The 26,537-nt window shown below is 35.7% G+C and overlaps 1 protein-coding gene across 5 annotated transcripts in view; it reads left to right on the top strand.

The window, feature by feature from the left end:
- Window positions 1–22,861, top strand: part of CD47 (CD47 molecule) — a 72,766-nt gene extending 49,905 nt beyond the window's left edge. The window contains exons 5-11 of one of the 5 annotated variants that reach the window (XR_013482941.1): window positions 2,443–2,535; window positions 3,852–3,944; window positions 6,457–6,549; window positions 9,282–9,328; window positions 12,189–12,220; window positions 14,981–15,005; window positions 15,637–15,669. Coding sequence is in view for 3 of the 5 variants with exons in the window: in XM_020999870.2 (XP_020855529.1) it covers window positions 2,443–2,535; window positions 3,852–3,944; window positions 6,457–6,549; window positions 12,189–12,220; window positions 14,981–15,005; window positions 15,637–15,669; window positions 17,926–17,930 (374 nt within the window). In the remaining 2 variants the exon portion in view is untranslated. Of the gene's footprint in view, window positions 1–2,442; window positions 2,536–3,851; window positions 3,945–6,456; window positions 6,550–9,281; window positions 9,329–12,188; window positions 12,221–14,980; window positions 15,006–15,636; window positions 15,670–17,925 lie in introns of those variants that run through there. The other 4 variants (XM_020999870.2, XR_002327052.2, XM_020999871.2 and 1 more) reach the window with 4 other exon arrangements.
- Window positions 22,862–26,537: the final 3,676 nt, after the last annotated feature.

Here is a 26,537-nt window from a genome sequence, read left to right as displayed (position 1 = left end):
TAAAAGGGCAATGGGAAGATATTCTAGGGATGGGTAGGTAGCTGTGTGATAGAAAATTCAGAACTTGATGGGGAGTGGTGTATAGTTGAGTTTTACTGAAATGTAAAGAGTGGAGGGGAATACTATGAAATATAATGCTTGAAAAATAGACTGATGGCAGATTATAGCAGATGTTCAATGCAAGGCTGAGTTTGAACTTTACTTAATCATAATTAGGAAGCCATTCCAGGGTTTTGAGCAAAAGAGTAACATGACCAAATTTCTTAATAACGATTAACCTGACAAAAGTGTGAAGAGTGGTTTGGAAGGGGAGAGGTGGAAAGATTTGTTGAGGAGGTTGCTGCAATAGTCCTGGCAGGTGGCAATAAGACTGTACTGGGGTGGTGGCAAATGGAGAGGAAGAGAATGCTGATGACCACATTTCAGAGCTAGAATCTATAGTTGGTAACTGGATACAAAAACACGGGAGAGCTAAACTAACAACATAACGTTTCAAAAGTAAGAGGCTGGGTAAATGGTGGTGCCACAGACAAAAATAGGGAAGTCTGAAAGAGGGTCATGTTTTTGGAGAAAGACAGCAAGATCAGTTTAGGGACATACTGAGTTTGAAGTATCTGTAGAACTTGCATGAAAGTCAAGGAAAAGACAGGCTGGGTAGAGATTTGGGAGCCTCCTCTGCAGAAGATAATAGGTGAAGCTGTAAGAGTAAATGAAATTGCCCAGGGATCAAGTGTAGAAGAAGGAAGGGGGTCAAGGACTGAGAGGCCTGGAGAAGACCTACCTTAAATCATTGGGAAGAGGGCAGTGAGCCATAGAAGGAACACAGTCAGCCAAGGGAGAAGAGAGAACTGCAGAAGGAAGGGGTTGAGTCGGTCATGTCAGTGCTGTAAAGAGGTAAGGAGGATGAAAACTGGAAAACTTTCCAGATTTGTCCGTGGAAGTCATTATTGACATTTGAGAAAGCAGTTTTAGTAGAGTGGTGGAAGCCAGATTTCAAGAGATTAACGACAGTGATGAGATATTGGTTAAAGAGAAAGCTGTCCAGGAAGAGTTATGGGATGGTAACTGATAGGAGTTGACAGTTCAAGGGAAGGCTTTGCATTAAAGAGGTTTTAGTGGATTGTAAATTCAGTATGAGTCTTCTTTTTTTTTAAGTTAGCTCCCCCCCCCCAAATCTACCATGATCTTGGGCCGCATTAAGAGGTATATAACTTCCAGGAATAACAAGGTCACAGTTCTGTTGTGCTCTGCCTCTTCTGGATCATTGTGTTCAGTTCTGTTGCAGTGGTTTAAAAAGGCTGGAGTATTTGAAGATTGGTAGAAGGAATTGGTCATGTTTAGCTTGGAAAATAGAAGGCTTAGGGCAAGTATGACAATTGCCTTCAAGTATTTGAGGGGCTGTGTGTGGAGGAAAGATAGATTTGTTCTGTTTGGCCCCTGAAGACAATGGGTGAAAGTTGCAAAGTGGCAGTAACTTAATTGTCAGGCAGCTTGATGTCACGAAAATCTCCTTATAATCAGAGCAGTCCAGAAGAGGAATGGGCTGCTTTGAGAGTAGTGCATTCTCCCTCCTGGGGTGTTTTCTGGTGGAGGCTGAATGATCACTTGGTGAGTATATTATATCAAGGATTCCTTTGGTGTGTGGATTAGTCGCAATGGCAATTTTGGAGGTCCTATCAAGTTCAATGATTGTGTGTTTTGTTTTGTTTTTTAAGTGAAATTCTGAACATGTTCGCCATAGAGACAAACCTGAAGCATTTTACATGTTTGGAAAGTATTAGTGTGGGGATAAATCATGGAGAACTTTGAAAACTAGCCATAAAATTTTGGAGACATGATGGGCAGTAGGAAATAATCACAGGCTCTTGAATTGAGGAATATTTGAAAATATTAGGAGAAATTAATCTTGTAGCAGCATGCAGATTGGATTAAATGATGGAGAGATTGGAATTTTAGAGAACAGATTGGCATCTAGGCATAAGGTGATAAGGGACTTGGATTTAGCATAGTAACAGTGGGAATGTTGAAGAAAGGGTGAATATGAGAGACTGAATCTACTATGAATGAAGACATGACAGAACTTAGGGATGAATGAGATAGAGAGAATTAAGAGAAGAGTAATGGAAGAATTCAAGTGACAGGTAGAAATTTAGTGGTTGGAAGTAGAAAATCAGTTTTAGGGGCAGGCAGGATGTTGAGTTCAGTTTTAGAAGAGCTTAATCTGAAGTGAATTGGTTTTTGGTTGAGGCTTAATTACTGATCTTGCTACTTTACAAGACTTAAGTTTCCTAACTTTCTTCACATGTGAATAATAATATCTGGTCTAGTCACTAAAATAGTTTAGAAAGTATTACATATTTTTAAAAGCTATAAAATGTTTTATCTTTAATGTAGGTTTAATTTAATATACCAAAAAATTAAAATTATTTTTGCTATTAACAGGTGAATATTCAGTAAAGAATGCTTCTGGACTTGGTTTAATTGTAATCCCTACTGTGACATTAGTGCTACTCCAGTATTGTGTATTTATGACGGGTAAGGATTAATTTCTTTTTATAATAGGATTCTCCCATCTGCCATTTATTTAATTAATTATTTGTTTATTTTTCATCTTTGCTGGAAATTTTTTAAAATTTTAAACAGAAATAACTTCGAATATTTGTCAAGTTATTCTTGGCATTATAAGCTTTAAACTATAATATAATTTTAAAGCTGCTTTAGGTTTTGGAGGCATTCAGAACTTTGTAAAAGATAGTTTTATTTCATGAACTGTTTTCATATATGTTTGATGTCAGTCAGTGGATTTGAAATCATGCTGTGTAATGGCTTGATGTTTCTTTTTATTCTTATCACAGTTTTGTCATCATAAAGGAAAAAAGCAAAGTGAAACCTTTTCTACAAAGGATTTCTACATCTTAGATTTATAAGAAATAAAAATAATGTGGTCAACACACAATTTCTAACGGCCTTTCAAAAAAAAGTTGTGATAGATACGCTAAGCTAATCCCTTTCCTACTTCTTTCTTCATTATTTGCATTATTTAAAAGAAAGAGTTCTACAAAATGGTGTTTTAATTAATAAAGCAGAAAATGTCCTTTGGTCTTTTATTAGTAAACTTTGAACTTTATAATTTAACGGGGAGTGAGATGAATAGGCTGCATGTACATCAATCTTTAGTGTTTCCATTTTTTATTTAAATGTGCTACATGAAAACACTGTAATAAAATGTCATCTTAGCTGATTTATTTTCCCTTGGTGATAAATTACCAAGATATTTTTTATTAATAAACATTCTAATCTTTCTGGTATCTGTTAGTCTTTTGGTCATATAAATGGAGTCTAGTGCATTTTGAGAATGGGGGGGTTCATTTGTTATGAGTTCAAAAACCTCATTAGGTGACCAGGTAATTTGGTAGACATTGCAATGTTTGTAAGAACGAACACATTTGCATAATGAAATTCTTCACCAGAGCAGTTTTGTGTGAGCATGAAGAAGCCATATGGAAAGAAATATATAAAATACATGGAAATTATAAAAGTGTCATTCTTTAAGATATTACATGTTTTTAAAAATGTTGGGCTTAGACTCCTATCTGTTGGAATAAATTGTTAATCTTTGGAATGAATGTAGAACAGAGGACTGGTACTTAGGTTTAATACTTCTACAGACTATTAGATTTCTGCAGGAAATGTAAACTTCCTATTATTTTTCTAATGACTTTTGCCTGTGGTTTCCCAAAATAAGGAACCAAAGAATTAGCATTCAGTTCTTTGATCTTAAAACACCCAAAGAGAAATAAGAGCTTTTAAGGTTTGTCTTTAGTAGTCTTTGTAATAATTTTTTTTTTCAGCTTTTGGGATGACCCTCTTTGCCATTGGTATATTGATTCTGCAGTTACTGGGTTACATACTTGCTGTAATTGGACTAAGCCTGTGCATCACAAGTAAGAAACACATTTTTATATATGGAATAGTTAAATTTCATTTCATTTACACTAATAGTGCTGTAACATTGAAACAATTTCTCTTGTCCTAAGTGGGCTTTTAAAAAAAATTTTTTTAAACTCATTTCCACCCAACTAGAACAATTTCTTTCTCCTTTGCTATGAAAATATTTACTGTAAGTGGCTTGCCTGATCATTGGTTTGAGCACAAAGTTGTAGTTAGTACCTACCTAGGAAGACTGCTAAAACAAACAAACAAACAAAAACCAACAGTGGTTTCTGTTGAAGCCAAATAGGAGCAGTGTTATTTTCTTCTTGGTGTAATGGGACATTTGTTATCTAGCCAAGGTATTTTTTCTTAAAACATTTTCTCACCATTTCATTAAAGGAGCTAAGAGTGTTGTAACAATGTTGTCTCACATTTTTATGCCATTCCTAGGATGCTAGTTTATAAGTATTACAAATCCATCAAGCACAGATTCTTTTCATCTTTTAAAGTCTGTATAACATTTAGCAGTATTCCTGTTATTTAGCACTTAAGCAATCATAGTTAGCTAGGCCTGTCATGCAGCTTATAAAAATTCAAGTGCCCCTTATTCTCCAGTAATTTTCCTTCTTGCATGAAAAAGCAGACCAATGGGAATAGACAAAACAAAACACATTACTCAGTTCATTCGTTTGACAGGTATTTTAATAGAGGCTTCTATAAGCAGAGCATTGTGTTGGATCCTAGGTACAACACAGGTTTTTATATGATAGTTGCTGCCCTCATGGAGCTTGGAGGCTAATAATCATAGGTATATGAAATGGCATTGTCCTCTCAAATTTTGAAAGTGAATTTGTAACAGGGTAATCAGTGAGCTCACCTGCTCCTCATTTAAGTTACCCATTTTAGATGCCTCATAATGGTCTTCTGAGATGTAATTCAACATCAGTTTAAAAAATAAGACTATCCATTTTGCAGACTTAAAGGCCCAGAGATATTTGTATGTAGCTCTAGGATGAGAAGCTCAAACACGTGACTTGCTTTGATTGGTTTTATGTTATAACAGTGAAACTTTTAGGGATTGCAAAGCCCGATGAACATTTTATTTATGTGACCATCTTCTTTTAGTCCCCACTTCTTTTCTGACCCTGATATGGTTTGTGTCATCTCTCAAAATCTTAGGCTTTTATGATACCTCTAATGACAATTGTAGATAATTTCGTTTCTGAGTTCCCTTAAATCTAATTCATTAGATGCCAGTATTACTCAAATTCATAATTTTAAAATCATCCACTGTCTCAGTGGTAGGTTTTCGATGAGGTCTCATGAACTCAGAGTCCAAAGCTCCAGTTCTGAGAGAAAATGCAGAACTGGTATCTTTATTTTCTGAAAGTGGAGAAACTGTTGCTCAAACATCAATTGAATATTCCTCCTCAGATTCTACTCAGCCTTTTCTAAGGTCAGCCTGTTTCTGCTGGAGCCATCTTTGAGGTCTTTAAGCGTTACCTTCTCCCTCAAAATTGATGGTTATGCCATGTGTGTATGAGAACAGGTACATTTTCCATTGTTAGAAGTGCAGTGCCTATTCTGGGAATTTCTTCACAGGTCGAAAGTGGTTACAGTAAACTTAACAAGAGTCCTACCCCTGCCTTGTCAAGCACTTAGCACCCCGCCTAGGCCCTATTTTTAGATAGGTATATCAAGAGTAAGCAAGTACTTATTTCCATGATTGCTGAAGATGGATGTTGCACCAATAATGAATAATAATGTTTTCTAGCACAGTAGTCTAAATCTTCTTACTTTATTGCTAAGATCTTGGTGTATTGAATTCTACTGAACATCCCTCTAATGGATCCTATTAAATTTAAGGACAAGAATGAAGTTGCCTTGAAAAACTTGTCTATTACACATAGGGGAAATAAGAACATTTGATATTGAATTTCTATCTAAAATAACGGATTTAATCATTGCAACTGATTTTATTGAAATAACTGACTCCAGGAACCCAGGCACTTATGTTATAATATTCAGCTGTGTATAACTTTCTTAAAGTTATAAAACAAAGATAAAATTGACATTTAACCAAGTTTTCATGGCGTTTTTAGCATTTGCGCTTAAATAAGATCAAGTAGGTCATTCTTTTTTCTTGATAACTGAGGATAGTCATAGAATGAGGTGCTGTTCATTCTGCTAGTAATAATAACAATAATAGTAACAACAGCTAGCATTTGTATACTACTTTATGGTTTGCAAAGCACTTTATCTATATCATTTCATTTGATTCTCAAAATTTTTCAAGGTAGGTGTTATCACCTCCATTTTTACATCTAAGAAACCTGAGGCTGAGAGAGGGTAAATGATTTATTCAGGGTCATGTAGGATTTTAAATTCAGATCTTCCTGACTCCAAGTCCAACACTCTATCCACTGTACTACCTTGCTATTACTTTTATTATATATCTATATGGAATGGGTGAAATTGTTACATGTAAGTTTCTAACGCAAAATAATATTTATTTTTTGGCAGAGTGTTCCCCTATGCAGGGCCCTCTCATGATTTCAGGCTTGGGTATCATTGCCCTTGCCGAATTGCTTGGTCTAGTTTACATGAAATTTGTAGGTAAGTAGAATTTGCTTTCTGTCACTTTATTCTGAAAACTTGAATTATGGAATTTAAAAATTTTGCCTAATTTATTCATTTGAGGGGTAGAAAGGATTATGAGAAGCTTTTAGTTTAAAAATAAGGTTTTAAAGAGAATAATTCTTTGGGGTTGGAGTGCTTTTCACAGCAACCTAGTTCAGTTATTTCAGACCATTTAGAGAGAGGAGACAGAGTTAATAGGAAGCTTGTATCATAGTCTACCTTTAAAGAAATGTCCACTTAGTTAAATTCAAGTTAGAGATGGTTCAATACCTGTTTTAATGAACAGAAAAGAATAATTTTGAATCAGAGTATTAATTTGTGTGTATGTTAAAGTATTCTTGCAGAATCCTAGCCATTTGCTGATCAACCTACCCTTGAACTGGTAGATCTGATGGCTTCTCATGCGCAGAGAATGATATATACTTTAAATAATGCAAAACTTTAAAACCCTTTAAAAATACTAACAACAAAATCTATTTTCATTCATTTTAAAAAGTGAGTTCTAAAAATTCTAAAAAGAATTCTAAAGTATGTTTTAAAAGCTTTTAAAATTAATTTAAATATGAAATTATATTCTGCTCTAAAATACTTATTATTTTTCACCTTAAATGTTTTAGAATTAAAACTTTGTAGGGTTTTAAATTGTTTTGTCTTTAAATTATTGCTTGTAAACTTGGCACTTGAGCCAAATCTTATTTACCAATTTGTAGAAAACCTGATTTCTGCAAATGACTTTTAGGTTATATATGGGTACTTCGAAGTGATAAAATGGTAGAGCCTTATAGAACAGCACCTCAGAGGCATCTAGTCAGTCAGCTAGTCAGTAAACAATTATTAAGTGCCTACTATGTGCCAGACATACTTGCCTTCACCCAAATAAGCTTTTCCTTTATAAGATCATCAAAGTTGATCATGTGGTCTCTGCTTGAAGATGTCTGGTATCACAATCTAAATTCATTTTTACATTGTTCTAATTGTTAAGAGGCTTTTCCTTATATTAAACTAAAAACTGCCTCCACTCTATTAATTGCTCCTGGTTATACCCTCACAAACTAAGGAGAAAAATTTACTTTTCCATGTAACAGCTTTTCAAGAGGATTTGGAAAGAATTTGTTCTTTTAAATGGATTTAACATCCCCTCTGCCCCTCATCTGGTTTACATTACTTATTTGCTTGATCAACATCTTTTCCATAGCTGAAAGCAGATTGAAAAAAAAAGCAATAATAACAACCCCAAACCAACTTCTATCTAGATTGTTTTAGTATACCGAAATTCACTTTATTCGGTAGCTGTATTTCATTTAAAGTTATATAGATGAATTTTTTTGTAAGCCAGGTCAGTTTTTAAGTGACATATCATTTCAAAATGTTACCTTCCTTTCTGAATTGGCAGCTGTCAGTGAATCCCACTAAGTTTCTATGTTGTCCATTCTGGGTTTTCACCCATATAATTAATGACATACAAATCTCTCTCTCTCTCTTTCTCTCTCTCTCTCTCTCTCTCTCTCTCTCACACACACACACACACACACACACACACACACACACAGAGCTCACTATTTAAAGGAAACCCCTGTATAACTAGTTTTACTCTGATTCATCTAATTTGTAATTTCAGTGAGCATTTTCACTCTCAAGTTTTTTTAAACTTTTCTTTCTCTGAAAAGTATGACAAATAATCTCAAGGCAATATCAACTTCTTTGGTAGTTTTAGACATATACAAAGGGTTGATGCAGATTCTGTTTTTATGAATCCATCTTATGTGGATTGAGAATAATCATCATGTATATGGTTCTTGAAACTTAAAAAGTGACACTGATGATTTAGCAAATGTACTTGAGAACAGTTTCATAACCTAGAATGTCTATACTGCTGTGATCAAATAGTATGAGCTGTCTCTATCTGGAAGAGCCATTTTTCTTTTCTTCGCTGATAGCCTATCTAACCTCCCCTGTGGTGTGTTACCAGTTATATTTCTCTTCCTCCCTTTTATTACTCCCTAGAAGGTGATGGCCTTATGCTTCTAATCTCTGTCTGTCATAGCCGTTGGTTTATAAACAGATCCCTGTAGCAGCATATTAGAAAACCTCAGATTAACATTATCTATGTTGTGTTTTATTTTTGTTTATTTTGTTAAATATTTCCCAATTATATTTTAATCTTGTTCCTGGTAGCACTGGGGAGTTTTGCAAGCTGCCAATGAGTTTGTTACCTCTGGCTTATAAGATAATTGCCACTGGACTCAGAAATACTTCCATTAGTGAGGAGAGCATTTCTTTAGCCTCTATTACTATAGTTTTGTATGCTATAGTGCTAACCTGACACTTACAATAATTGTGAATTTAGTAACTTTTTCCCCACGTTTCTTTGTTTGCCCACAATGAGAATAAGGTGACCTAGAAAGCAGGATCTGGGCAATTACAAATTTCAACTTTGGAAAAAAGCCATAATTTTTCATATTACCAATTTAACATATATTACCATGTGTAAGCCACTGTTAACACAAAGACAAAAAACACTATAACAAAACACCCCTGCCCTCAAGGAACTTGCATTCTCCTGATTGCAAATTTCTGACAAGCACCTAGAGTGATTTTTTAAACTTTACACAATTTTGGACTTACTATAATATATGTTAAGAATATAGTCTTACATATTATTGAAAGTATATTAAATTAACTTTTCAAACAAACTTGTTTGATGCCAGAGTTGAGAGGCACACCCTCGGTCAATTGAAGAGCAAGAAGAGAAAAGGTACAGAGGAGTTTCTGTTTAGGTGGTAGTGCTGTAGAATTGAGCTTTTATGTATCTTCCTTGTTCATATACATAATGTAACATTAAGGTTGCAAATTTCAATGTAGTGATCCGGAAACAAAAATTAAATGTTTCCATCATTTCTCACTGTTACCCATGTTCTGCTTTAGAATAGCCTTGTTCATATATTACCTACTAAGCATTAAACTACTTAATTCTCAAACTCTGTACTGTCTCCTGTGTGGTGAGTTATTGTTCTTATGAGAATTTAAAATTGTGCATTTTTCTTCATTAAGTATTTATATTTGTAGCCTTAATTGTAACATTATCATAGAGTTTTGTCATTCACTTCCTGGAGTTTATTTTTTTAACTGAATGCATTTTTTTAAAAATGGGAGGTGTTTTGATATTGACGAAAGGAGACAGAGATGAGAATAAAAACTTAATGGGATAGAATAAGAAAGAAGATTAAAGGGGGCTAATTAGAATCACTGAGGTAAGGCTTGCTTCTTTCTTAGGGTTTCTATATATCACTTGGACAGTGTCCCTACTTTTTAAAAAAAAGCCACTTCTACTTGTCTAATACAATCAGATTCTTATATAAGGAAATCTACGTTGATATAAGCCACTTTATCATCAGATTCACTTCTAGATTGTGAAGGAAAGAGAGGACACTGGCAGAGCCAAGCAAAGGTTTTACTGATTATTTTGAAACTAGGAAGTAAATTGTAAGGTTTGTTGAAGGGCAGAAGAGAAGTTCTAGGGTCACTGTACAGAGATGCATTGGAAATATGGCTCTGTCTGTATGGATAAGGATTTAATTTATGGTTAAGAAGAACTTGATACTCAATATTATGGCCTTGGCTTTTTAATTCTGATACAACCTATTAGGAAGGATTAATAATTTTTTTCATTTACATAGAGCACGGAGGTTTACCAAACACGTTTCTTACAATAACCTTATTAATTGGGATTAAAGTAGAAACAACATCTAATAACATCTGGCTTTTATGTACTTAGATTTGTTCAGTCAGGGATGTGATTTGGTCAACATATGGTTGTGTCACATAAATTTCATATTTTTGTGGTTACTATTGTTTGTAGATGTGTTTCTTCAGTGTGCCCAAGCAAGATTGCCTTACAAGTAACTCCCTAAAAATAATTAGGAATCAGATACCTAGGAGATGGGAACACAAATGAAAATGCTCTCTTTAAATGTCATTTTGGAGGAAAAAGTAGGTGTTGTGCCTACACAAAAACACAATCCTGCTAAGAAATGCAACTCAGTGGTTTAAGAATAAATTTTGTACCCCCATCAAAAATTTCAGATAGAATCCTCATTTCGCTTCTAAATTGCATTGTGCACATGTTGAGAATGGGCCCTGCAAGAGGAGGATTTGACTGAAGTACGTGCTGTCAACATAAGGTTTCATGGAAGTGTAAATGTCTCATAAATTTCTGTAATTCTTATTTGTTGACAAGAAAACAAACAGTATTTGAGCTTACCACCTCATTACTCTCCTCCCCTTTTTAGACAGAGTTCTTAACCTTGTTCAGCTTTCCAAGTAAGTCAGATTTCCCCAACATGAGTTAACCTATACCCTTGAGGTAGTCTTAACTGTGTCAACTCTCAAGAAAGGGCTCTGCACGTGGTAGCTTCCCCAGGAGACAACTGTATCTGTAGTTTCCATTCCTGAGCTGTCATATGGCTTTGACACAGAAGTCAACTGTACAAAGTATAGGAGGAAGACAAAAGACTACTTACCGTAAGAAAAATAAACCAAAAAAAACAGACCACCACGCTCAGGGTGAATTTTTTCTTGGAATATACTTAGAAGCAAAATTTCTACAGAAATGAAACAACTCCAGTCCAAAAATTACAATAGTTTATTCTCAATTAACTACCAGTTGATTTGACTGTGAATTACTTAAAGTGTAGTGATAATAATAATAAGTAATCTGTTTACTGCCAAGTTATTCTCAGGATTGCAATTCTGACTGCTTGCTCTAGAAATGGCTTCAACCACTCTGGTGTCTTCCTCCTCTCTTGGTGTTTTAGGTCAAAGTTGTTCTTTCTCTTTCCATTCAACTCCCCTTCCTTTCTGCATTTCACTGTCCTACTCACACCTGTCTCTCCTCTTCCTTTAACCAGTTAGACTTAGTTGATTCTAAACTAGTGAAAAGTTTAGCAAAAGACTAAAAAGAGAAATCTCTAAAGAAATTTATCATGGATGGGACCTGCTGGGAATGGCTAATAATTCTTTGAATCATCATCTTTGGGGGATTTTCAGGGCATCCTAGCATAGTTAATATTTTAAAAATCATTTTCCAGTTCATTGTATTTTCTTTTGTTTGTTAGGATTCTGGAACACTCTAAGGAAGAGTAGGGAGGTTATAAGTAGATCTAGAGAATTAAAGGAGTAAACTCAAGGATATAGGATGAAGAAGAACAGACTCTGTTCTCCCTTCCCACCACACACTGTCCAAATTGGAGTGTGTGTGTGTGTGTGTGTGTGTGTGTGTGTGTGTGTGTGTGTGTGTGTAGAGACAGGAGAGAGGTGCAAATGACCGCTTATGTATGCATGCATTGAATAGCTCCACTGGTATAAGTGACAGACTACATGTATTTAGGTGATTTTGGTAGATTATTTCGTCACTTCTTTCTCCCATCAATACAAATGCTGAATGATGCATTCAATTTTTAATAGATGAACAAGGCTAGAATGCTTTTTTGGGTAGTATCTGACATCTTTAGTTTTGGAACTGAACTGTTTTGAACTTAATAAAATCAAATACCATTTGTCTTAAGCTTTTTTGTGAAATTCTGATCCTCTCTTTTTTGATATTTTAATGATTTCAGCTTCCAATCAGAAGACTATACCACCATCTAGGGTAAGTTTCTATTTAGATAATGAGTTACAAGCTTCTGATGAATGAAGGAATCGCTAATGGTGTATATTGAGCCTTTTATTTTCTACTGAGAGTTTTACCAAGTGGTAGTAAGTTGATGACACTCCATTGGAGTTGATGTTACCCAGTTTTCTAGTTTTGTATTTCTTAATGAGTAGGCACAATTCTGTACGTGAACATAGTATTAGTAGTTTTAGTAGCAAAGGAATGGATTGAATGGACATTAAAAATCATACTGGCATTTCTTACCCAGACTGGGAAGTCTGCTTTTACGAATATTGCTTGTTAACTGTATACTTGTGACAGTAGCTAAGACTAATATACAGTTCCTACCATGACCAATTGTAGAAACAGAAATATAATTTCAGTTTTTTTCTTAGACCTTGATAAGGTAGGAAAGAGAGCAAACCATGGGCCAGTCAGGGACTTTGTGAGCCTAGGGCAAGAATGTTCCAGGAAAAGTAGGAGCCTTTTTCTGTGGGCACCAGGGCAAGAACAAGCCAGGGATACCAATAACCTTCATCTGTAGGGCTTGGGGCAAACAGGTGACCGAGCAGCTAAGGAGTGAGACAGAAATACAGGAAGGTATCATGTGACTTGCTTCAGGCAAACCTAACAAAAAGATAAATAAGGAAGAAGTTAAAGAACAGAATAGAATTTTGGAAAAGTTACATATGGTAGATATTGGGCCATGACATAATGAGAATAGAATGGAATATCTTTCAACTGTCTTACAGCAGTTTTGTAAAAATTGGCCTTTTTTTGATATATAATAACTTCATAAACAAGTATGGAAAAGTAGAAATATTAAATACATCCTTTACTGACCACAGTGCAACAATAATTACACTCAATAAAGAGTCGGAAGGAAGAATTAAAAATTAATTGAAGAGGGGTAGCTGGGTGGTGAAGTGAATAGAGCACCAACCCTGGAGTCAGGAGGACCTGAGTTCAAATCCAGCCTCAGACACTTGACACATACTAGCTATGTGACCCTGGGCAACTCACTTAATCTCATTGCCTAGGGCCCTCCCCTCCCCCAAAAAAATTTAATTAAGGACTAAACTAATCCTAAATGATAGGTCAAGGAACAAATTATAGAAACAATAGTTAATTTCATTCAAGAAAATGACAACAATGAGACTATGTTAAAAAAAAATTAGGAGGTGTTCAAAACAGTCCTTAGGGGAAAATTCCTATCCATCAATATAGAAATTCTGAAAATCAAAGAAATTAATAAAATAGAAAGCAAAAATGCCTTAATTGAGTTGATTTAATAAAATTAGTTTTTTCAACAAAAAAAATAAACTTATTAGCTAGTTTGATTAAAAAAGAAAAAACAAATCACTAGCATCAAAAATCAAAAAAAGAATTCACAGCTAATAAAGAAGAGATGAAGGAAATTATTAGAAAATATTTTACCTCATTATATGCCAAAAGAATTGACAGTGTAAATGGATAAATATTTACATAAATATGAAACAATCTAAGTTACCAGAACAAAAAAAAAAAGAACTTAAATAACCTAACCTTAGGGAAAAGAATAGATTAATCAAGCCATAATAAACTCACAAAGGGAAAAAACAGCCTAGGGCTAGCCAGGTCTATCAAACATTCAAAAAACAATGTTTCATTATTATGTAAACTATTTGCAGCATTTCTTTTTTTGGTGTTAAAATAAAATTTAAATATAAAATTTGTTTAAAAATAAAATTTAAAAGATGTGGTTATAAAACTAATTTTTAAACTATATCTTGTAAATTATTTCTCTTTTCCATTTCAATAACTTTTTCTTCCTGACCTCACTGCATCAAATTTTACCACATCTTAGATATTCTAAGAATACTGGTCAAGAGTACAGAGATGATCTGGGGAGAGAAAATAAAAGGGAAAACTTTGAGTCAGGTATTCCAAAAGTAGTGCTAGGCCCAAGAGACATTGCTTGGAAAAAAAGCTATATCATTCAGCTCATTGTAATAGAGATTTAGTCAGTGCTTGACCATTTTCACTTCACCAGAAATGATCCAAGTCAAGACCTGCTGGTGATAGTAGGTTAAAGACACGTTCTTAAATGTTTGTCTAAAAAAGACAAACTATTTAAAATGTATATGCCCGAAAAGCTACAAAAGTCCATTTTTGTGTACCTCCTTATTCCTGAAGGTATTGGAATTAGGTGCTAAGCTAATGTTACTCAGCCTCTTGGGGCCTCTGTTTTTTCTTTTATAAAGTGAATGGGTTGGACCAGATGACCTCAGTAGTCCTTCCCAGCTCTAATTCTGTGATCTGTAGTAATCATTTTTTTAAAGTGTATGATTTAGGGATGACTGTTACCTGTTGGCTCATAAAACTTAACAAATTTTCCTTCCACATTTCATGGTTCAGTTTGACTGATTTTTGAGGTGATTCTATTCATTCCCATTCTTTACAGAAATAACATTTTAACTGCTTTTGTTGTTGTTTTTGTTGGTCTCTTGATTATTGTTATTTGTGGCTTTAATTTTTTTAAATAAGAAATCACTTGCTTCCCAGAAAGAATAACTCTTCATAGGAAATAAGTAATAAGAGTGTACTTATTATTCAAGTTAATGAACTTGAGTTAGTATTAGTAGCTTATAATCTTTATTTTCTTGCATTGCTTAGATATTAGAATCCATTGTATTATGAAATATTAGCTTAAAGTAGCCTAAGTATGAAAGGGCATGAAATAAAATTTTGTGTAAATTTATTTTGAATATTTTCCAGAAAGCTGTAGAGGAACCCCTTAATGGTAGGTGTTTATAACAGCTTATTCTTTTTTTTTCCCCCCCAAAACCAGTTCCTAAACTTGGACTGGCTCAGTAGTGTAGAGAGAGTGCTTCCACCATACCTTGTGGAAAACTGAGGTTCTTCTTGACCTTTCTTTTCTTAAGTCATTAAGAGTTCAGAGTGTTGCTATTGTGATGCTCTCAACTCTGAGATAACGTAGTGTCTTCTGTCACTACTGTACTTGCCTCAGCAGCAGAAAACCTTCGTGCTTCCTAGTTGCCACAGTGGTTCAAAGTGAACTTTCTAGGTTCTGGATTTTAGTGGCAAAACCTTAAGATTACATCATGGGGCAAGGCCAGATCTCTGGCTTTGTTAAAACTTAGACCAGGCCTGGGCTTATGTTTTAAACTGTAACTTCTTTAGATTGACCCTCTGGGATGGGGTGTGGAGAGGGAAGAGGGAGTAAGTATGGGATTCAAAGAACCCAACCATACCTGGTTGACGTTTTTCAGTATTTTGAAAGTAGCCCTAGAAATTAATTAGATTCTATAGAATTTAGATAGTTGGCATGATATTTCTAATTTTTTATTTGGCCCTAATTGCTAATTGTATAAAATTTCTAACTGCTTGCTTGGCTTGTTACTAATTCTTAGCATTTAAAGAGTCAAAAGGAATGATGAATGATGGTGAGTACTAAATTCAATTGCAACTTTAGACTTATTTCAGTCTATGGATTAAAAAAAAACTAATATTTTTGCATTGATGTTAATAATACTGCTGTGAAAAAAGGGATGCTGTCATGTCATGAAGATGCCAAAATCTTTTAAGCTGTAAACCATCCTTTCTGTGGAGTCATGGTTTCAGATCATCTTACCCCCTGCAAAAAAAAAACAAAAAAAACAAAAAAACAAAAAAAACCCCAAACTTCGACTTGTCAAAAATATTGCTTGTTTTTGTAAGACAAATTATCTGGACAAGTAGTGTCAGACTCACATAGAAATGGGGGCCACCAAACCATGCATAAGGATCCCTGTAGCCCATATTGACTTTAAAAACCATGTAACTGACATTATCCATGTTTCATTGTATTTGTATCTATTTTATTAAATCTCTTCCAATTACAGTTTAATTTGGTTCAGGCTTATACTCAGACGTATTATGGGCTACATATGCAGTCTGGGTGGTTTGATACCTCTGATCTAGAGTCTATCTTTATCTTGACAGAATCTCTTTTATCCTTGTGTCATCTTTGAGGACTTAATATCTCTATGCTTTCATGCAGACTTTGTTCAAAATTTTTGAAGGAGAATTTTTTAAAAAGATCCCCAATATAATGATATTTAATTCCCTCCCACACCTTTTCGTAAAGTAATAGGTCTGCCTATGTCACTTCCTTATTCAGTGAACTCTAGTGACTCCTTATTACTTCCAGGTTCAGCTAGAAAGTTGTCTCTTTGACAGGTAAAGCCCTTCCTAACTTTGCTTCTGTTAGAACATGAGCTGTTTAAGGGCAGAGACTATTTTTATATCCCCAGCCACTTGACACAGTGCTTGGCACAAAATAAGCCCTTAGTAAATACTTTTTGATTGTTTACAAGTATACCTTTTCATTATTTAAATTTTCATAAGCATGTTATTGGTTTTTCCTTTCTGAAAATACAAATTCTGAAATATTAATGTCCTGTGGATTCATCTTTTCCCTATGTGTTTATGATTTTCCATATTTTTAAAAGATTTACATGATAAATATTTACAGTGTTTCCTTGGTTTTGCATGAAAGAGTATGAGATTATAGAGTGGATAGCTTCTGTTAATGTTGTAGATCATTGGTCTTTCCTATGTTGCTTTAAAGGCTGTGATTTAAAAGAAGGGTTGGTGGGCTTGGATTCAGGCAGATCTGGTTTTTGAAATCCTGCTTTTGACATTTACTACCCTCTTTGCCTCAATTTCCTCATCCATAAAATGGAGATAGTAATAAGTCTAGGACCTATCTCATGTTTAAGAGGCTGAAATAGATCATGCATGCCAAGTGCTTTGCAAAGTTTTATCACTTTTTTTTTGTCCTTTTATCATCCCAGAAACAAAAAGCAACACTGAATTAAGAGAGCCTGGATTCTTGTTCAGCTAATTTCTCTCTGGTATTGTCAACATATAGCTTTTCAAAAATCTATTATGTGTTGATGAAGCCTTTTGAAAATGATTGAGTGCAGTAGGGATCACAAAAAATTCTTTACTAGTATTGGTTTATGTCACAGCCTTTTTTACAAACATGCTTCACTTGTTAATTTGTTTGGAGAAGAATGGAGAAGGTTCCATTAATTTTTACTTAGTTGTAATTTAAGAATAAAGAGAAAGCTATTTAAAAGAGAACTGGTTTCTGTGGAATGTGGTAATGTGGAGTGACTTGTTTACCTGTACCTACATTCTGGTGATCTATATCTTTTTTCCTGTTATATCTTATTTTCTAACTGTTTTGGAAAGACACTAAGACATTAGAGGACAAGTATGAGAACTTTGAGTCCTCAATACTACCTTTCATCTTTTGTTTAATGATTTATTGCCTTTTTAGCCAATAGTTTTAGAGAAATGTAATGAATGGAATCGATGACAATTAGGTATTTCTTCTGGACATAATTTCTGTTAAGTTTAAAGCTGATTAGAATTTTTGATACTTTAGAAAATTTCAGCACGAATCTTCCGCAAATCTTGATTGATGGCTCAGTGGTTCTTAAATTGTATATATCATTAATTCTTCTGCTGTTGAAACTAATGGGGCTGCAGGTTGCTGCTGAGTGAGCAGAGTGCTGGTCCTCATGTACCATATAGTGCCTGATTGTAAAGACTCTTGAATTGCTATTTAAATAATCTGAAATAGATATATCAACTTGCCGAATGAAAATGTACTTGAATACTAACTGTGTGTTTGCTCTTTAATTCTGTAGAGTAATTGAAAAGAAATGATGGACTCTGATTTGGAGGATAAGTAGATGCGAATGGAATATATTTGTGCTCAGGATACCATGGCCTGAATTCACTATCTGAAGAGAAGAAAAGGAGGAAATTCACTGGTTTGCATCTGGGGGAGGGGAGACCCACCACCACCCTTAAATGATTGCTACAGTTAAGTTTATATTCAAAACAGCTGTAATTTAGTTAATTAAAAATTTATGAAGATGTATATTGTGTTGCCCATTTGAGAACTAGTTTTGGGGGAATCATTTTGGTTTATTGTTCAGTAGGGACAAAGGTAAGAGTTTGTACCGTTCAAGAATGATACCTTTATGAAACCCCATGTCTTTATTTCCTGTAATTTTCTGGGTTTTAAAAAATTGGTTAAAGGTGAAATTGACCCTGTACCATTTGGTGACTGCTCCAAGAAGTCTATGAGACATAAAAATCAATGGTTTCCATCTAACTTTGAAGGATAGCATTCCAGGGAGCACATTTGGCGGTCAGTGTTTATTGGGCCACAGAATATCTCTGCTACTTCTGGGTCAAGAGAAATAGATCTTTTAGAGTCAGGTCAAAGTACCTTGCATCTTGTGTTGCCACCTAGTGTCTGTCATATGCTTACCTATGTGGATAGAGGCCTTCATTCTGGAGGGGTTACCACTCTTGCATCTTTGCTAAACTTGAAATGTAATAGTCAAAAACGTCTCTAGATTCTGGTTGTTAATTAAGGCCCTGCAGCTTAACCTTGTGATTTTCTTGATGTTTGGTTTTTGTTTTTCTTTGTCCCCACAACCTTTTAAATCCTGTCTTGTCCTCCTGTTAATTGCTTCTGTCTTAAAAGATGTTGAGTCTTTCTTCTTCCTTGAACCAGGTCCTGTGACATACTCCAGTCTAGTTCCTGAAAAGGATGGGTCTTGTTCCCAGAGCACTGCTTTCCAGTCTTAATTTTTTGGCAAAAATAACATCAGCATTCCCTTCCCCTAAACTGAGGGTATCATCCAGTGTTATTTCACATATTTTTGGTCTGGGGCATGAAAAACCAAGATTGAGATTTGAGCTTTGATCCCCTGCATGGCAGTACAGTATAGTGCATCACCATCAGGCCAGCTCCTCCAGAGGGCCTTTTTTTTAACTACTGTTATATCTATGTTGCATGGAAAAAGAACTCATTGCCACCATCCTCTTGTATTCCCACCTCAGCCCTCTCCCTTCTCTAAAACTAAAAACTTAAAAAAAAAACCACCACAAAACCCTTCCTACTCTGGTTTGAAGTTTAGCATTATGGCAGCTGTGACTGCCTGTACTTTTAGATTATTAGCACTCGTTTTTACCTTGTTCATGTGTCTGTGAGTGAGTGTGTGTGTATGTATGTATGTATGTCCATGTGTTTGATTGACAGGCACATGCTTGTTTCATGTGGACAATTGGGGTGAAGGCAACTATTGATTTTTCTACTTTTAGTAGATTTAAAACAATGGTGTTTCTTAGGTAGAATTGGTCATTAAGGTAATTTGGTTATTAAAAAACAGTCAGTTGTCCAGCTTTGTGCTCATCAATACCCTTAAGTACCAGCCATTTTTTCCAGTTTGTATAATACAGCGGTCATATTTGTGGTTGCACTGATGATAGTTATTTCTTAGTCCACCGAATGTTCCCATGTGCCTCTTTTGTATGCTAGTTCAATACTACTCAACTTAATTTTCATATTTCATGTTGGGACCAAGTGGTTTGTCCTTGGCAAACCAAAGTGTAATGACCTTTTGATGCCTCACAAAAAATCAAGACACTTTTTACAAAGCCAGCTCTATTTTTCTTTTATACTTTGTCTTTTTTCCTTCCCACCATTTGTGGTGTTATTCAAAATATTGGCATAAATAGAGGAGCTGGATTACAGGAAGTCCATCAGTTCCTGCTGCTCTTCTTCTCCCCTTCTGCCCCTGGGAGGATAAAGGGGGAATCCATACCGACAAAATTGAAAAAGTTAAAGCAGATGAAATTGCGAAAGTCCAAATCTCTATTTTTTAAGAAATTAGCCAGGTATGAGGATTTTTCCATTGAATTCCTCACTGAACTGCCATTGTCGTTCCCCCCCCTTTTTTTAAAATATATAGTGAACTCTCAATAATTCAGGGACAGTTATGCAGGAAGTATCCTTACTTTTATATACTTCCTATTTCTGCCTGCCTTTGGGGCTTTTCACTGCCACCAAAGCAACTCCATCAGAAAATTGCAGGGGGAAGATTATGAAGAGGAAACTAAATGAATCAGTCATTTTCACAAAGCACGTGGAAGTGTTTAGCACACTGGTGCTTAATAAATGCTTGCAAACTGATTTGCTAGCAGCTCTGGAAAAGGTTTGACTGGGGAGAGGATATTGAAACCACCAGCCAGAGGAGGGTTTTTTTTTATATTCCTGTATTTAATTAAAAAAACAAAAACAAAAACCCTAACTTCTGTCGTCTTCTTTAGTTCCCATGTTGCATTCATCACTTAGTCTTTTTTATTCCTGCTGCCATAATATTTTCCAGATTCCCTCTCCTGTCTCTCCATTCCCATATGGTTATTTCTTAACTACATGACATCTCAACTACTAAAATATGCTAAGCACCTACCATGTATCTATTGTTTTTGTTAAGCACATTACCCCATAGAGGAGTCACATAGTGGAAAGAGGACTGAACCTGGGAATCCAGAGACCTCAGGTTTAGCCTGCCACTGTGTGACTATAAGAAAGGGACTTCCCTGGGCCTCAATTTACTCATCTCTAAAATGGGGTGGGGTGTAGGTGAAATGATTTCTGAGGTTTCTTTCAACTCTTATAGTCTACCTGGCTCCAGCTAAGTTTTACTTACCTTCCCAGGCAGTCTTTTTGGCTATCTTTAGCTTTTAATCCATTGATTTGATCCGGTATACCTCAACAGGAATCATCTTCCTCAGTCATCATTTTGATCAAATTGTTGTTAATAGAAACCCATTCTCAATTACCTTAAAGCTTCAGAGCACCTAATGGTTTCTCCCACTCTCTTTACCTATCAGGCATTTTCTTTTTTCTGTATCCAACCTGTACTCGAACACCCATTTACTATATCCTTGGGTACAATCCCTTCACTCCTTTTTCTGACCTCTCTAGCATTTAAGCCTTTACCTATGAAGTACCTTCTCTTCCCCCCCCCCCCCCCCCCGCCACACCTCCTTTCTTCTTCAGATTCACAGATCTGTTCAGGTTTCAATCAGACTATTTACCCTGATATTCCCTTTTCTTTACCTTACTAACAAAATCCCCATTTACTTACATATGTGTAATATGTCTATACAACTTTTTAATAGGTGTACCTTGTTTTAAGTAAATCCAGTATGTGAAAATTCATAAAGTAAATATGGAAATTATTCCTCTCTTTCAAGAAGTTTCCTTTAAATAGAAAGTTCCTTTTGGTGAAATCCGAATAATTCAGTGGACATACCTTTTAGGTACAGGCAGAGCTGCTGCATGTCAAATTACACACACACATACACACACGTTTAGTTTTTTGTCCTATCTCTCCCACTAGATATTTCAGGAGAATACACGTTCTTTTTCTCCCTTTCTCCTCACAGTGCCTAGTTCAGTGCTTTGCACACAGTACATAGTAATTTGGGTTGGTAATCAAGAGTTGGCTATAATTAGGTTTTTTTCCCCTAGTACTCTTATTAAGGTGAATAAGAGTTTTCTCTTTTGACAGATTTTGTGTTAAGGAAAACTTAAAAGGTGATTTTTTTTTTAACCTGAAAGTCTAGGTCAAATCTGAAAAAAAATTTCAAAATGTTTGAACTTTTAAAAAATGTAGGCGCTTTCTTTTCAGTGTGAAGAAAATAAATGACTCTTCATTTAGTAAGTGGCCAATTTCAAAGCACTTAAATAGTCCCCTTGAGGTCTGAGAGAGTAGTGGTAGAGTCCCCCTGTCATTCTTTCCAAATCTCTTCACATTTCTAACTAAAAAAAGAGTTAGGCAATGGTAGTTTTTGTGGTCTCTATGAAAAAAAAATACTACATATATACCCATTCGTTCATCTCTTTGTGAAAACCAGAAAAAAATAAAATATTTGTAAGGCAGCTCTGTATGATTTTTATTTGTGTTTTGTTCAGTGTTTGGGCTTTTTTGTTGTTGTTTTTGAAATGTCTGCTGTGTATTTATGTGCATATTGTGGGGAAAAATCACAAATAGCAATCATCTACTGCTCCCAAGCCTATATGGATCCTGAGTTTGGCTGTTCTCATATGCCAGTGAGTATAATCCAGTTAATCTATGGAAGGGGACAGCAGTGAGCAGGAAGTTTCCCTGATGCTAAAATGTTAGTACCCACCTTATTTGGGGGAGCATGTGCCTGAGCTCTTGATTGTAGTGGTTATATACTCTGACTTCATTTAAAATGGTTTTTTTTCCTCACAAATTAAGACTTTTCAAAAGAAAATCACCTTTAATGGACTTCCCTTGTAAGGCAACAGCAATGGAACCTTAAAGTCTTGTGGTAGTGGTTGATGAGGATGAGAAGCAGATTTTTATTTTTAATTAAATGGAGCATCATTTATAAAAAGCCATTGTCAAAAATTGGATCCCACGTGTTGTAAATATCCATTAACCATTCTAAATGAAGAAAACTTCAGTTTTGCTATGTACAAAGGCCCTTCTGGGGGCTTTTCTGGGTAGCAATTAAAGGTGTGCTATTTGTTAGTAGCCATTCTTACAGTGATTTAAAAACCAAAGTTGTTTTACAGCTGTGTTGTTACTGTCAGAGTTTTTTTTTTTATGTATTAAATTGATTTATCACTGTTTGAAGCTTTGAAAATCTGCAATCTTTGCCAAGGTATTTTTTTATTTAAAAAAAACATAACTTTGTAAATATTACCCTGTAATATTATATATACTTAATAAAACATTTTAAGCTGTTTTGGTGAGCTGCCTATATTGCCGCTGTAGTAGACTACAAAAATACAATCGTGTAATTTGAAGGGATGTGAATTTTCAGAGGTTTAAATGCTGAGAATGAGACAGTGATTGGAGTGGGGAGGTAATTCTAGATATCATTTCAAAATGTATGAGGGAGAGTTAATAGCGAAGGTGAATCTCAATTTTTCATAAACATAATGTATGTATAACTACATTACCTCATTATAGTTGAATGTGTGATGCTTATATTTGCTGCATTATAAAAATGGCAATGTTTTTGATCATGTTCCTAAAATAAAATATTTTGAAGATCAAATTCATCTTAGTTATTGACTCACCCTCATAAATAAGCTGGAAAATAGATGGGCATGGGGTGGGGCAAGTAACCAGTTACTAAGAGAGGGAAAAAAGTGTTCTTGAGACTAGTTTCATTACTCTTCTGTTCCTGTGGCACATTGGAAGGGATGCTCTCCAGGGTGTCCCAAAAGTCTTAGGGCCATTTTTAAATTATTAATGCCAAGCTGGCTTTTTAAACTTTTGGAACACCTTGTACTGGGAGTCAGAAGGTGTGGGCTCCAGTCCTTGGCTAAGTCTTTTAAATTCCATGGGCTTTAGTTCTCCCCCCCCCAAATAAGAGGCAGAGGTTGGACTAACTGACCTCTAAGATTCTGTTCAGTTCTAACAATTCTTGTCTCCATTTTAAAGGAAAAGTGAGGTAAACTGCTAATGACTATAGGCCATTAGCAGAGACGTCATGAAGGTTTAAGGCAGTGATTTCTTAATCTTGATTTTAGCTTGCTAAGTCATGTACTTCCTATATTCCTGGTACTGTATGTTTATTTTTTTTAGATTATTTCAACAGAAGAATATTTGGAGAGAAACTACTATCTTTCCTTACCTAGTAGGTGATTTAATTTTATGTGTCTGAGGACTTTTTCCACTATCAGCAGGGGTGCCTCTAATGGAGCTCAGAAAGCATTTAATGGTCTACCTCCTGCCCTGAAAGTTGCTATGTGTAGCACAGAACTGTACTCAACACGATTAGAACACCCACTGGGGCGCAGGTCTCTTTGAATGCATTGGATTTTTGGGCAGCACCTTTCAGACTCAAGGTATCAAGTATGACAGCTTCAGAAAATAATAGATTGTGATAATACTGATCATGTAGGACATGATTTCACGAATTACTCAACCACAGATTTAAGCAAAATTGGAAATGGATTGAGTGTCAGAAGAAAGTGGTTTAGGACTCTGGCCTCTAGGTTTTGTTTTAAGTAAGGCTCATGCTATAATCAGCCCATTGCTCAGCAAAACATTTAGAGCCTGTCATTTTCCTGCCAGGAAAAAAATGATTTCCAACTTAGAAGTTTATTTTGATCATTTCTTTTTGGGAGAGGAGTGGGGCAGACCTATGATTTCATTGGTCTTGTCAGCTCCCAGGTGAGTCAACTCCTTCCACTCATATAGATTAGAACTTCTGCTAACTATAGTTTTAGGGGAGTGTTGGGGGTGGGGGCGCTAAGATTAAGGAACTTGCTTAATTAGGCAAAGGCCTTACATGTTGACCCAGGTGTTCCTGAGCACAAGGTTGGCTTTCTCTCCACTACACCAAGCTGCGTCTCCTGGGATTGCTTTTCAAGACTAATTCCAAACTATATCTGGTGAATAGAAGTGAAAGGCATCTTAATGATTAGAACACGTTGCTTAATAATCGAAGCTCTCATTTTGCTGCTGTTTGGCTTAAAGGCAACAGCTTTTGAATACTCACTTTCAGCAACATCAAAAGGCAATCAATGATTGCCTTATTGAAAATGATCCAACTTAACTCAGTTGAGTTAGTCTGAGTTCAGGAGCTACCTAGATCTGCTTGTTAGGTAATAAAACAAACAAAAAAGTCCTTTTGCCTTAGCATTTGTCCAGAAATGATTGGTGGCCTGAAACATGAAGTCTGATGGCTCTCTTTCTGTCCAAAACCCTGCAGATTGGCCCTTATTGTAGCCTGTTTTTTTAAAAGTGCTATTACACTGTAATGGAGTTAGGCATTCTGGACAGACGTGGGATAATACAAAAACGTCGTAGGATCTTCTGTTGGAAGTTTTCTTTCTGATGTTCAAAAGGCTTGTTTGTCATTCATAGCTGTAGGTTCTCCCATCCCACTTTTGATAGTCAATGAGCACTTAGGGAGTCCTTACTCTGCCAGACACTTTGCTGAGCACAAGAGATTCAAGGAAAGGCAAAAAACAGTCCCTGCCCTCAAGAAGCTTACGTTCTAACTCAAGAGACAGTATAAAAATAACTAGGACCATGCAAGATAAAGAGTAGCTGGAAGTTCATCTCAGAGTTGGAAAAGCCTGGCCTACCACCTCAAGGTGTAACCTGATGCTAGTTATTAAAGCTTCTAAATTTTCAGCAAAAAGCCAACTTCATTGTAACAAATAGTTGTGTTTGAAAAGTACATTTGAAAGTGGGTTGATAGGAATGAGTTTGTTTCCACATAGAAGTGGTATAGTTGAAGCAATTCGAGTTTTGTGGTATTAGTCCTGTTCAAAAATGGCTCCTTTTTGTGTCCATCTAAAGTTCAGGTTCATTTGTCATTCAGTTGATTAGCATCTATTAAGCACAATTACTGCATTCTAGGCACATCCCTAAGAGCCAAGGGTATTAAAAAGAAAAGACAAGTCCCTGCTGTCATGGAGCTCACAGTCTAATTTATCTAACTTTCCAGGTCCTCAGTCAGGTACCACTCTACCTTTCCATCCTTATTCCGCCCTCACCTCCCCCTCAGCATACTTATGCATTAAAGATGAACTACCTTCAATTTATCAATATCCTCCATGCTCTTCTACCTTTAGGCCTTTGCTTATCCTGTCCTTTATGTATAGGAAATCTTCCATGCATCTGTTTGCCTGTTGTATTCCCACTCTTTAAAGCCCAATTCGAATGTCACTTTCTGCCACAGAGCCTTTCCCTGATCACCCGAACCAGTAACAATTTTTCCTTTTGGACCTCACAGAGCTCTTTGTTGTGCAACTTTCTAATGTACTTATCACTGAATAGTGTTGCATTAGAGTAATCTATCTGCCACAGAGCCTTTCCCTGATCACCCGAACCAGTAACAATTTTTCCTTTTGGACCTCACAGAGCTCTTTGTTGTGCAACTTTCTAATGTACTTATCACTGAATAGTGTTGCATTAGAGTAATCTATGTGTATCTTACTCCCCTGTTAAACCAAGTTCCATGTGGGTAGAGATCTTGTTTTATCAAAACTCTACATCTTCTAACAACACCTACAATGGATGAAGTGTAGAAGAAAGAACAGTAGAGCTGAGTAAGAAGACCTAAATTCAAACCCACGTTGTCCTATCCTTCCCTTTCCCCTTTCCTGTTCCCTTTCCCTTTTTTCCTTTCTTCTCCATTACAAGGGCTACTCACAGGCCCAGTCCTGCTCCATTCAGAACTTTGACCTGTGCTGTGTCCAACCTGGACTGCTTTGAGATTCACTCTCCGTAAGCAACCTGGTGGTTCACACTCCTAGTAGCTCACCATATTAATGACGAAGTTATTGCAGAAACCATAAACTTAAACTGATGCAGCTCAGAACTCCCAATCTCTTACAGATACACCAGCTTCAACTTCTGTCATAGCACCATTGCACCATGCCCAGCTGTTTCTTAAT

This window comes from Phascolarctos cinereus, unplaced genomic scaffold, assembly GCF_003287225.1.
Source record: "Phascolarctos cinereus isolate Bilbo 61053 unplaced genomic scaffold, phaCin_HiC Scaffold_726;HRSCAF=1367, whole genome shotgun sequence".
In the NCBI taxonomy this organism is placed as follows: domain Eukaryota; kingdom Metazoa; phylum Chordata; class Mammalia; order Diprotodontia; family Phascolarctidae; genus Phascolarctos; species Phascolarctos cinereus.
This window is presented reverse-complemented; position numbering and strand designations above follow the sequence as displayed.